The sequence below is a fragment of the Octodon degus genome, unplaced genomic scaffold (genome assembly GCF_000260255.1).
Source record: "Octodon degus isolate 3935 unplaced genomic scaffold, OctDeg1.0 scaffold00007, whole genome shotgun sequence".
NCBI lineage: Eukaryota > Metazoa > Chordata > Mammalia > Rodentia > Octodontidae > Octodon > Octodon degus.
This window is the reverse complement of record NW_004524583.1, coordinates 12,893,502-12,906,883: the sequence shown is the minus strand read 5'-3', so window position 1 is coordinate 12,906,883 and position 13,382 is coordinate 12,893,502. Positions and strand designations below refer to the sequence as shown.

General features: G+C 39.7%; 1 protein-coding gene across 4 annotated transcripts in view; it reads right to left on the bottom strand.

Moving 5' to 3' along the window:
* The window catches only part of Dcaf5 (DDB1 and CUL4 associated factor 5), a 137,837-nt gene that overhangs the window by 81,187 nt on the left and 43,268 nt on the right, over positions 1–13,382 (bottom strand). For 3 of the 4 annotated variants that reach the window (XM_004624760.2, XM_004624761.2, XM_023702593.1), the window contains exon 2: positions 874–1,017. In XM_004624760.2, coding sequence (XP_004624817.1) covers positions 874–1,017 — 144 coding nt within the window. Of the gene's footprint in view, positions 1–873; positions 1,018–10,003; positions 10,076–13,382 lie in introns of all 4 variants that reach the window. The other variant, XM_023702594.1, reaches the window with a different exon arrangement.

The window sequence follows — 13,382 nt, the reverse complement described above, 5'->3', positions numbered from 1 at the left end:
ACACTTTAGGATGTCCTTAAACTCACTATGTAGTTCAGGCTGGTCATGAACTTGTGGTGATCCTGTTTTAGCTTCCCAAATGCTGGGATTACAGGTTACACTGCCACACCAGGATTTTTGTTGTTTTTTTATGGTGCTAGGGACTGACATATAGTAGGCAAACACTGCTGACAAACTACACTCACCCACCCCAGATAGGTTCCATTTAAATGGCTTCTAAAACATAAGTAGTTATCTGGTAGGAAAAATCTGCAGCTCAGAAGAGAGGTAAGGTCTAGAAATTTGTTGTTTAGAAAGGGGTGGTTAATGGAAGACATAACCAACAAGTTGGCTTGAACACTAGCCATTCCAATTGGATCCTAACACAACCCTTTCAAACAGAAGTCATCCATGGGTCATTACATCAAATTCTGTTTCAGTCAAACAACTTTAAAAATGAAACAAGACGGATGTTGCTGGACTATATAGTAAGAATTTGTTCCAAAGAAAGGAGGGAAGGTAGGAAGGTAGCAAGGTAGGTAGGTAGGTAGGAAGGAAGGAAGGAAAAAATGAAAGAAAGGGGGGGAAGGGGGAGGAAGGGAGGGAGAGGTAGGTAAAATCAAGAATATACCATATAAGTTGGTAAGTTGTGTGTTATCTGAGATTTCAACATGCAAAATTTTATGCCAAAAAGAAAGAAGGTAAGAGAGGCGGGTAGGAAAAAGGATGAGGAACAAATAAATACTAACTTAGTATCTTAACTCATGTCTACACTGTTGTAATGAAAAGAATACAAGCTATGGGAAATCAGTGATTCCATAGCTCAATAAGACAGAAAAATAAGGGATACTTTTAGCACTCCTAAAATCCCAACCACTGTTCCCCTGTTCTTACCTCCAGAAAATACTTTGGTGTTCCCACTGTTGAAAGCCAAGCAAAAAATGTTGGAATGGTGCTCTCCTTTGAGCTGTATGGGCTTGACCCTGGAGTGGATGGCTTGTTCCATGTGCCATAGCAAAACCCGGCGGTCGTCTCCACCTTGAAAGGGAGACAAGAATCTACAGTTAAAACACCTGACAGTCTAAGGCTAACACTTGGTTTTGCCAGCCTCAAATCCCATCTTTTCCAAAACTGCACTTCCTCAATGCCAAAAGACTCTGATGGGGCATATAAACCCAGGACTCCATCCACCTCCCCACCCCAAACCTTAGGACATATGACCTCCAGACCACCCATTCTCTTCCAGGAAGTGAATCTTACACAGATAATATAGAAACCAACAGGGATAACCACTTATATATTGAGACCACCCTCCAAGTCTACCCTTCAACGATGAGTTTTGTGACCTGGGATGGTATCTAAATTCTTTTTTTTTTTTTTTTTTTTTTTTTTGCGGAACTGGGGATTGAACTCAGGCCCTTGTGCTTGCCAGAGAAGCACTTATTCCACTGAGCCATCTCCCCAGCCTGGTATCTAAATTCTTTAGCTTTTAAGTTACTACTTTGCAAAACAAGTTAAGGTTATAAAAATAAGGACTTGGGGGTTTTGCTGTTTTATTTTAATGAAAATGACAGTTTTCCATTGTACAATAGATTTAGACATGTCATGCTGTGGATACTTCAGTTTTCCATAGCTAATACTTCTATTGTTTGCCCTTAACATGGAGGCCATGAGTCAGGGTCTTATCACCATTTCCCTACTGAGCTTTTTTATATTAGAGACATACTTCTTGGGCTGAGCATGTGGCTCAGTGGTAGGATCCTTCCCAACATCCTTATCTTTACTATCAAAAGTGGAAAACTGAAGACTAGTTCACATGCTTCTATTTGTTCATGCTTCTAATCACATTTCCCTGTACCTCAGTTTCATCAAATATAAAGTGAAGATCATAACAGTTCTCAGACTCTAACAAATTTTACGGATTAGAAGTCAAGAACAAGGGCCGGCCAAATAGCTCAGCAGATTAAAGGGTTTGCCAGGCACAGGGACCCAGGGTTTGATTCCTGGGTTTACTAAGCCGACCCCACCCCTGGGGCGCACTGAGATGGTGAATGAGACTGGGTGTGGTGGTGCGGTGGTGCGCGCTGTAATTCCAGCACTTGGGAGGCTGTAAATGGGAGAATCACTAGAGTCCAATCTAGCAGTGAAACTCTGAACACCCTGTAGACCCTTCCCTAAAAATACAGAAAAAAGTCAAGAATAATTGAGTTAAGTAACTTGCCAAGATCACCCACTTGTGAGCTGTGATTCAAAAGTAATTCAAAAGACTTTGCAGCCCTTATTCTTTACTACTCTATATTGACTGCTTTATAGAACAAAAAATGAACCATAACTGATAAAGCAAAATTCATCTGATACACAACTAAACCTATTCTCTTAGTATCTTAACTCAAAAATGTTTAGGTAAGGGAAAAATAAAGGCACAGGAGTAAAGACAAAACAGACTTCACCTGAGTAAACTGAGGCACCATGATAGGACTGCCTAAAATTATAAAGATCCCATCAATGTATAAAAGTTCCAGTGGACTACCCAGAACATGTATCATTATATATTGTCCAAAACACAGAGCCTACAACACCAGGAATAAACATTAATGTAAACTACAGGCTTTGGATGACTTGGGTGTGTTAGTGTGCACTCACCAACTGTAACAAATGTACTATTCCTGTGGTGGGTGCTGACCGTAGGGAGAGGCTGCACATATGTAGAAGCGTGAAAGGTGTATGGGAAATCTCTGCACTTTCTCTCAATTTTGCTGTGAACCTAAAACTTCTTTAAAAATTAGGCTTCAATGAGGCATATAAAGTAAAGCCATATTAATATGCTGAGCTGTGAAAGGCTCAAGTCAACAACTTCTGTGGATAACCCACTACTATTGTGGACTGCTGCACTGTATTGGATTGTAGTATTTAGATGCCAATGGAATACCCATTTCTGACAGGACTAAACAAAAAAGGGGGATACAAAGGAAGGACCATTTTGTATCTGCATATGCAGAGTAGTTAGAATAGATATACAGCTACTTTCACTTAATTCAATGAGAAGAAAGATTCGTACTAATAGTGTTTGGACAGGATATCCTGTCTGTATCTTGTACTATGGATAACCACTAAGAAGATAACAATGTACAATGTATTAATTATTGAAACTGTCCTATAAAAAAATAAATAAAAAATAAAAATTAGGCTTCAAAGCAAAAAGCAAAACAGCCAAACAGAAAATAGACTGAAAATAAATTTAACAAATTACCAACATTTTGCAAAATCTGATTATCTGACTTATTAAACATTTAAATATTTCATATTATGGAATACTGTCATGTTTCTTAAGTATAATAATGGCACTGCATTATATTAAAAAAGGAAAAAGTGCTTATTAGGGATGTTCGTTGAGGTGGCTGATATGCTATATGCCTGAAATTTCCTTTACAATGCCCACAGAACAGAGGAATAGGTGCTTGGTAAAATGTGGAAATTGGGCTGGTGAGATGGCTCAGTGGTCTAAAGCACCTACTTAGAGCAAGCTTTGCAGAGCACAGGGACCGCGGTTCAATCCCCCAGCACCACATACCAGCCAGCCCCGCCCCCTGGTGGGCTGAGCTGGCCACACACACACACACACATAAATAAATAAAATTTTAAAAAAATAAAAAATAAAATGTGGAAATTGCTACAGATAAGTATACCCGTCCTATTCTACTTTTGTGTATACTTGAGGAGATCCGTAATGAAATATTCTGGGTTATTTTAATGTTCACTTTTTTTTTTAAATCACATGTACTAATGACTTACAAGAATTATAAAACTTTTTTTTAAATTTTATTTATTTATTTATTTTGTGTGTGTGTGTGTGTGGCCAGCTCAGCTCACCAGAGGGTGGGGCTGGCTGGCATGTGGTGCTGGGGGATTGAACTGTGGTCCCTGTGCCTCGCTAAGCTTGTTCTAAGTAGGTGCTTTAGACCACTGAGCCATCTCACCAGCCCAATGTTCACTTTTTTAAAAAAGAGAGAGAGAAAGACTCTGCAAAGTAGACTGGAAAGTAGTGACCTATGAGCACTGTTTTGTTTATTTACTAAGATCTCTGCCAGGTAGCACAATCTCTCTTGAATGGGAGCAATTTAAAGAGATATACTCAATTAAAAACAGAGACTTAGGTCTTTTTACTTCAACTTTTTGTTGTTGTTGTTGTTACCAGGAATTGAAGCCAGGACCTTGTGCCTGGCAAGCAGGTGCTTATGCCACTGAGCTACATCCCTGGTCCCTGAATTTGAAATCCTGGTCTATAAAGGTTTTCCCCCATCACCCAGACAACATTATCTACTGTTTATTCAAGGCATTTATACTATAATTTTTTTGAGACAGGGTCTCACTTTGTAGCTCAAGTTGGCCCTGAATTTGTAGTGATCCTCCTGCCTCAGCCTCCCACATGCTGGGGTTACAAGGTGCACAACCACATCCAGCTTATAGTATGATTTAATCTTACCAAGTACTTAGTAATTCAAAACCTATGGTTATTTGTTTGTTGAGTGCCCTGGGACCACTTAAAATGATGTTTCTGGTATTTAATGTGACAATGACAGTCCATGAGAGAAATCAATGAGACAGAAGTGATATATATGTATATATATATTTTTTTTTTGGTGGAACCAGGGGTTGAACTCAGGTCCTTGCACTTGCCAGGCAAGTGTTTATTCTATTGAGCCATCTCCCAGCCTGAGAAGTGATCACTATTCCAACCTCTGTCTCTATAATTTGCTATCAAGGTACTATAAGAAGACCCTCTCTCTTACTGTTTCCTTAGCTGAAGTATTAACTTCCTGTGGGAAGAGAACACTTTTTAACCAAGTGTTAGTTAAAACATGAAACCTCCTCAATGAGTGCACACTAAAGCCTAAACTAAAAACTGTTCGGCTGCTTTTAAGTCGGGAGTGGGGTGGGGTGGGATGGGGAGTAGATCAGTTGTGCCTAACCAACAAAGCAAGCCTGAGGAAAACAGGCAGCCAGGCATGGTGGCGCTTGCCTATAATCCTGGCACTCAGGAAGCTGAGGCAAGAGGACTTCCAAGAGTTCAAGGCCAGCCTAGGCTACATAGCAAGTCCAAGGCCAGTCTGAACTGCACAGTGAGACCCTGTGTTAAGGAAAAAAAGCAGAGTTCTCTTTGTATGACTGCCCTAGTCACTTAAGAAGGGGTGAGATTAAATCGGACATAGTAACACACACTACCATCCTAGTACAGTTAGAAACAAAGGAGCTGAGTCACCCCCTTCTCTTCTTTGAATTGTGAATATCACACCACCCTACTGACACCTGTGTTTAAATTTAGGACCACCCTAATGATTATGTGACCTTATATTTAGGAGGTCACACAAACTGCTGACCTCAGAGAGACAGTGGGAAGTGCTTGCGATCAGTGATGTCTGATTCTATAAATGCCAGGAGCCTGAGTTATTGAGGCTCCCTTTTCCCCCTTCACACTCGAGCCATTTTCTCTCCCCTTCACACTGGAGTTTCTTTTCCTTTTAGCCTTTTCCCTCATCTTGCTGCCACCCTGTATCGCCAATAAATGTAGTTACTTACTACATACTATGAAGCATATGTGCTTGGCAATTTCTTCCTTGTCCTACACAAGAACCTGAACTACTTCTGGCTTACTCAGCAGTAGTAATAATCCTAGCATTCTGTCTTCTCTGAGATGGAAGAATCACATATTTGAGCCCAGAGTGGGCAACTAGGGTGTTTCAGGAAGGAGCTCTTTCAAAACTAAATAAATAAATAAATAAATAAAAAAGACCTGCAGACAAAGGCCCTGGGTTCAATCTCCAGCACTGTAGGGGTAAATGAGCACCATGGGGCACACCTACAATCCAAGTGACTTGGGAAGTTAGAGGAAGTGGACAACATGTTCAAGGCCTGACTGGCAACTTAAGTAAGATTGTCTCAACATAAAGTATGGGAAATGGTGGGTATGTGGCTCAGTGTACAGCACTTGCCTAGCATGGGTGAAGCCTCAGGTTCAATCTCAGACCTAAAATAAAAAGGCAGAGAAACACTGTAACCTGGAAAGAGTACCAGCAAAGAACATGATCATTAAAGCAGCTGGGAAGGAGCCCAGCAGGCAGACAGTTGTGGAGATGGCCTCAGTCTAGACCCACCTTCTCTAGGGCCCCAGGGGTGGGTGCTGGGCCTTTCTACTCCAGGCAGGCAAGGGACAAGCACAGGTGGGCTTTCTAAGCCATTTTCCTCACAGTTATTTAGCTTCCAACTCACCTGACAACACAGAACACACCTACTCTGATTCTGGATATTTGCAGGTTGGTTTCACTTTCTTCTAAAATCACTAATGTATTTTTAAGAAATCTATAATCATGCTGTGGCTGTGTGTGTGTGTAATTTCTTTTTTTTTTTTTTTGAGACAGGTCTCACAGCAATCCTCTTGCCTCAGCCTCCTGAGTACTGAGATTACAGATACGCACCACCATGTGCAGCAAGAAAGTGCTTTTTTTTTTAACCTTTTATTTATGTATTTGGTACAGAGTCTTGCTATGCAGCTCAGACTCATAGTGATCTTTCTGCCTCAGCCTCCCCAGCACTGAGATTACTAGCGTGCACAACCATACCTAGTTTCAGTGGCTGGCACTCCTACGATCAGCACTCACGGTACCTGTGATCAAACTCGGGACCTTGTGAGTTATCTCCCCAGCCAAGAAAATACATTTTTAAAAGCACTCTTGGGGGCTGGCGAGATGGCTCAGTGGTCTAAAGCACCTACTTAGAACAAGCTTAGCAAAGCACAGGGACCGCGGTTCAATCCCCCAGCACCACATGCCAGCCAGCCCGCCCCCTGGTGGGCTGAGCTGGCCACACACACACACACACACACACACACATATAAATAAAATAAATAAATTTAAAATAAATAAATAAATAAATAAAAGCACTCTTGGGACTGGGGAGATAGCTCAGTAGAATAAGCGTTTGCCTGGCAAGTGCAAGGGCCTGAGTTCAATCCCTGGTTCCGCCAAACAAACAAACAAACAAATAAATGCACTCTTTCCCAAAGGATCTTGAGGTATAAGTAGAAACTATGCAAGCCCTTATATCACACTGTACAAAGGTAATTAGCATGCTTCTTCTTGGATTGCCTGGGAAAGCTAAGCTATAGAAAGGATTTGCTTTATCTCAAAAAGCCAAACATAAGACAGGGCTGAGGGAGCACTCAGACTCCGGATCAAGTATGGCACTGTTTGAAGAGCAAAAGACTTAATAATTTCAATGTCCATCAACAAAAGTCTGCTTAAAATTATTATTCAGGAAAGTAAGCAACGTATGAAAGGATAAATACTCTAGGACTTCAAATATGTTAAGTGCCTAGAGTAGACAAATTATAGAGAATAGAACCATGGTTTCAAGGCAGTGAGGGAGGGAGGAGTATAACATTGTTCAGTGGAGACAGATTTTCGGTTTTTCCAAATGAAAAAATTCTAAAGATGGATGGTGGGGCAACCCGCTCGGGCCCCCCTTCTGTCCCTCTCCGACAGAAGCTTTCCTTTCAAATAAAGTCTTACCCTCAACCTCAGTTTGTAAAAAAGGATGGTGATGACTGTTATACAACACTGTAAAAACACTTAATACCACTGAAAGTAAGTACACTTAAAGTGTTTTTTAAAATGGGGCTGGGCGGGCTGGGGAGATGGCTCAGTGGAAAAAGTGCTTTCCTGGCAAGCACAAGGGCCTGAGTTCAATCCCCAGTTCCGCAAAAAATAAATAAATAAATAAATAAAAATAAAAATAAAATAAAATGGGGCTGGGCATGGTGGCACACGCCTGTAATTCCAGCACTTGAGAAGCTGAGGCAAGAAGATTGCTGCTGGGAGGTCAGCCTGGGCTACACAGTGAATGCAAGGCCAGCATAAACTACACAGTGAGACTCTGTCTCAAAATGGAAATAAAGAGTCTTAAAAATGTCCAGGTAAATTTTATGCTGACTTATTTACTTACTATTTACTTAATTCATGGTAGCAAAGATGAATCCAGTGCTTTTTCCTTACATCCCTGCCGTGTTTTATTTTTTGAGACAGGGCCTCTCTAAGTCACTAAGTTGCACAACCTGGGCTCAAACTTGCAAAACTCCTGCATCAGCCTCCCAGAGGGCTAGGATCACAGGCAGGAACTATCATATACAAATTTTACACATTTCCACAATTTAAAAATACAAGTAAGTTTTTGTTCATATACATATTCACTTGTATTAACAAGGAGTAATCTCTAAAATATAAAGCATTTAGGACCAGCCAGATAGCTCAGTGGACTAAAGTACCTGCTTATGCAGAGTGTAGTGGCCAGGCACACGCTGAGATGGCAATTGAGACTGGGTGTGGTGGCATGCACCTGTAATCCCAGCGCTTGGGAGGCTGAAAACAGGAGAATCACTGTGAGTCTGATCTACATAGTGAGACCCTGTACTAAATACATAACAATAATAAATAAAATAAAATATAAAGCATTTAGTGACTGTATTATCTATAGCACTCGAAACATTATTTTCTGTTAACAAACAGCTCATGGGATTAGATTCCAGAAATGACAAAAGTAATGCTGGCCAGTGATATAGCTCAGCAGCATAAGCACCTGCCTGGCCAAGTGCAAGGTCCCAAGTTCAATCTCTGGTGGGGGGGGGGGGAGTAATGCTATATAGAAAGTTATAGGAGTAAAAGTGCCACCCTTCTGGCCTCAATTTTATGACTGTAAACTGAAGAAAATATCACCTATTTCCCTGGTTGCATTAAGTGAGATAGTATGTGTAAAATCACTTAGCCTGGTGTTACATCTATGAGTTACACACCCCTCAAAATTCAAAACATCTTAGTTTTACTTGTAATCCCAGCTCTCTGAGAGGGTGACAGAGAAGGCTCACAAATATTAGCGCACACTGGACAACCTAGCAACTTAGCAAAACATCTCAAAATAAAAACAGGGGCCAGGAAGATAACTCAGTAGAATAAGCACTTGCCTGGCAAGTGCAGGGTCCTGAGTTCAATCCCCAGTACCGGGGTGGGGGGTGGGGGGGGAGAATCAAATTAAAAACAAATGTTTCAGGATTTAGCTCAGGACAAAGGTCCCAGATTCAACTCTCGGTACCACAATTTTTTTTTTTAATCTTATTCTCATTGAAGTATTAACTAGAGTGTATCTTCATCTTTCAAACTCTTATTTTTGGTTGTATTAAGAATATGAATAACATGATATATTTCAATAAAATAAAAATATAAAATTTACACAGGTAAGAGAGATTCAAAATGGTTATCAGAACTCCTCAGGTAGCAAATTTTACTTAATGCTTTTATATGTGGTTAAGGCCTTTTCTTCTTTCTTGCTTTGGAAGCTGTAAAGATTAAAAGAAAATCACTTAGCCAGGCTTTCTGCAGTGCCTACAGCTCCTTTTCAGAACTGTGCTGAGAGGCTGAACACCTGTGTGCCTGCCAAGCCCCTCCTAAGCTCCCAAAAGCTGTAGCACATTGTGGACGCAGCCTGAATGCCACACAGCCCACCTACAGGTATCAATGGGAATGAGTCTGTCCTCTTATCTTTCCAAAGCTGAAAATAGCCTTTTGTATACAAGGTCATTCATATATTTCATTTAATCCTGCCTTCTAAGATGGGGATAATGCAGTTCTTTCTCTAGGTAAGGATCAGAAAGGCAAACAATTTGCTAAGAATCTAAGGAACTGATGTATCTGTTCTACCTGCAAACACAGGACTGAGTATGCCTACAATTCCAAATGAGGATGTTCTATAGTTTTATATAAGAAAAGCATGTTCCATTTTGTCTTTTTTTAATGGAAATTCCTGTTTTGTTTAAATAATCATTTTTAACCAAGAAGATAAAAATATGCATTGTATTAATTATTGAAAATTTTCTATTAATCGGTTTTGAAACTGTCTCACTGCTGTCTCTCAATAAAATAAATAAATAAATAAATAACCATTTTTAAGTGTAGAGTTCTATGGCATGGACTACACTCACACTTTCAGGATCATGCAGTTACCATCACCATCTATCTCCTGAACTTTTTCATCTTCCAAACTGACATTTAACCTTTAATTTTTTTTTAAACTAGAGATTGAACCCTGGGCCCTTGCACTGAGGTACATCCTCAGTACCTTTCTTATTTTTTGAGATGAGTTCTTGTGCTAAGTTGTCCATGCTGGACCTGAACCTGCATTGCAATCTTCCTGCCTTGCCTCCCAGAGTACTGGAATTATAGGCATGTGCATACCATACCTGGCTCCAAACTAAAATTCTGTACTCATTGAATAATCACTCCCCAAGCCTCTAACAACCAGCTTTCCTCCTCCAATACCATTTCTGTCTTTCTCTATTTGATTATTCTCAGTACATCATATAAGTGGATTCATACATGTTTGTCCTTTTATGCCTGGCTTATTCCACTTAGCAGTGTCCTCAAGGTCATCCACAAAGTATCATGTATCAGAATATCATTTCTTTTTAAGGCTGAATAATATTCCAATGTATGTATAAACTATACTTTGTTCACTCATTGATGGGACATGCTGAGTTCTTTCTTTCTTTCTTTCTTTCTTTTTTTTTTTTTGAGACAGGGTTTTGCTATGTAGTGCAGGCTGACCTCAAGCAGTAATCCTCCTGCTTCAGCCTCCTGAGTGCTAGGATTATAGGTGTGTGCCACCATGGCTGTTCTCCCACCTTTGGGCTATCGTGAATAATGCTGCTATGAACACAGACATACAAATACCAGTTTAAGCCCTTTTCCCCATTCTTTTAGTACATGTATACAAGTGGAACTGCTGGATCATAGGGTAATCCCATGTTTAACTTAAGAAACTACCATGCTGTTTTCTACAGTGGCTGCACCATTTAAATTCCCATTAGCAATGCACAATGGTTCCAATTTCTCCACAACTTCAGCAACATTATCTTTTTTTTTTTTTTTGAGGGGGGGGTACCAGTCATCCAAGTGGGTACAAGATGTTGACTGGCCTTTTTGACCTTGAAATAAATAGCCTATCAAGTGACTCTCAAGTCCTTACTGAATATCTTGGAGAAAATTATTCTACAAATAGTTTGAATTATTTTTCTTTTTTACTAATTACTTTGTATTTATCTACCTGAATTCAGTGAGGACTTTTCTGTTCACTCCACTAAACAAAATATAATTTGTAAATTATCCCCATTTATTTGGCATTTTATTACCTAAACAAGCTAACTTTATATATAAATCTGGAAATTTTTACACATTCTCAAATCTGCTGCAAAAAAATTTAAGATTATGAATTTCTTTTTACCCAATCCTGCCACATCTGCAATTCAATCCGTTAAATAGGTAAGTATGACACTACGCAGCAGAGCACAGCATTCAAAAACACAGGCTTAATAATAAAGGAGCACAGTTTAGTTCTAAATGTTGCTGCCTTTTGGCCAACTAGTTACTTTCTCTAAATTGCAGTCCTCCCACAGGTAATACTGGAAAAATAACTACCTACTTCATAGTATTATTGTTAGGGTTAACACACTCTTGATGAGTACTCCCACTGGGTAGATTGTCTGGTAGCAAGACATACAAATTATGGCCCTCTTGTGAACATATTAATGTGACAGATCAAGACGTGCCCATTGCCTGATACATATTAAGATATATACATAATAAATGTTAGCCAATTTTTTAGTATTAAAATTTTTTTTGGCTTTTTGATTGAGGGTTTTGCTCTCCAGTTCAGGCTGGTCCTCAACTCACTTTGTAGCCCAGGCTGGCTTTGAACTTGCAGCAATCCTCCTGCTTCAGCTTCCCAAGTGCTGGCATTACCTATATACGCCAGTATGCCCAGCATTGGCTAATTAATATACAGCATTTGAACTCAATCAGAATGTATTGTGGTTCAGGGAGTACTGTGAAGGTTTTACATCTGGTAGCTCTTCCAATCCTTGTAACCACCCCATAATATTGGTTATACTTATCATCCAGATGAAACTAAAGAAACACTAAGGGTACACAGGTTTCAAGCTATGAATGGTTGAAGCTGGGATATGAATCCATGAAATCTAATTCTAGACTGTGCTTTTTATCATGATGCAATTCAGCCTCAAATACAATAGGAACCAGGCAATGAAGCAAATAGGCGAAACCTGCCTGATTAAATGAAAGGCTAAAAAGCACATAACCCTTTTAAAAAGACAAACTCTACTACTCAGCTTTAGCCAGTTATTGCCATAAAGAAAGCAACTCCAGGTTACAAACATCCTAACTTTTTTCCCCCTTGTTTATTTGAGATAGTGTCTTGCTCTGTAATTCAGGTTGGCCTTCAATACACTGTGTGGCACAAACTGGCCTGAAATTCAAGGCAATCCTCCTGTCTTGGTCTCCAAGTGCTGGGATTACATAGGCATGCCTCACCATACCCACATGATACTTTCTTTATCTAGCATCCTTCTTTTGAAAGCTGAATCCACTTATCCATTATCTCATCTTTCCATATCTCCAGTAAGGTAAATAGGATATATAGAAACATTATCCCCATTTTAAAGATAGTAAACAAAAATAAGGCATTGCCTTGTCTTGGCTCCTATCTTGGAATAGTTTACATTATGTAGGAAGAAGGCACTAAAACAGAAACTTTAGTTAGGTGGTACAAGCCCCAGGAAATAACATGGTTTCTCTAAAAGCAGTAGATTGCAACAAAATGCTAGTGCTTCAAAATCCTAACAGTAAACTAGTCCCTAGACAATGTCTAATTCCTAAGCAGAAATAGAAAAAGGAATCCATAAATATTAAAAATAGAGTGAACCTTTGACTTAGGGACTCAATTTGTTCCCCAGGGCTGGCTATAACTCAAGCTGTCAACTGAATGAAGGCTCAGGCTCCTCTATATAGCCCTCAGTCTCCTGCATACATACAGATCTCAAGTGTCTTTGCAAAGACACTGACCTAGTGTTTAACCCCACACAGGAAAGGGTGTTGCAATTTTTTTCCAGAACTCTTTAAGGGTTAAATCTTTATCTGACACCATATGGGCTTCCATATGTCTCATTGCTATGTGCTTCCATATGGTGTCAGATAGAGATTTAACCCTCAAATCTTGGCTAGCATTTGGGTTGTAATTCAAGACATTGGTTGTAAGTTAAAACTAAAATTCCAATCATAACCCAAGTTGTACTTAAGGGTCCACTGTATCCCTCTTTCCTTACATGAGAGTCATTGAATATTACCTTGGTCTTAACCATCCAGCAGAAAAGTATAAAAACAAAATATAAGAAATAAAGCCATGCTGTTATGTGGAGCTGTAGGGGACTCAGGTCAACAATTTCTGACATTGCCAGTCAAGCGGAAGACCCAATACTATTATGGGCTACTGGACTCTTTTAGAATATT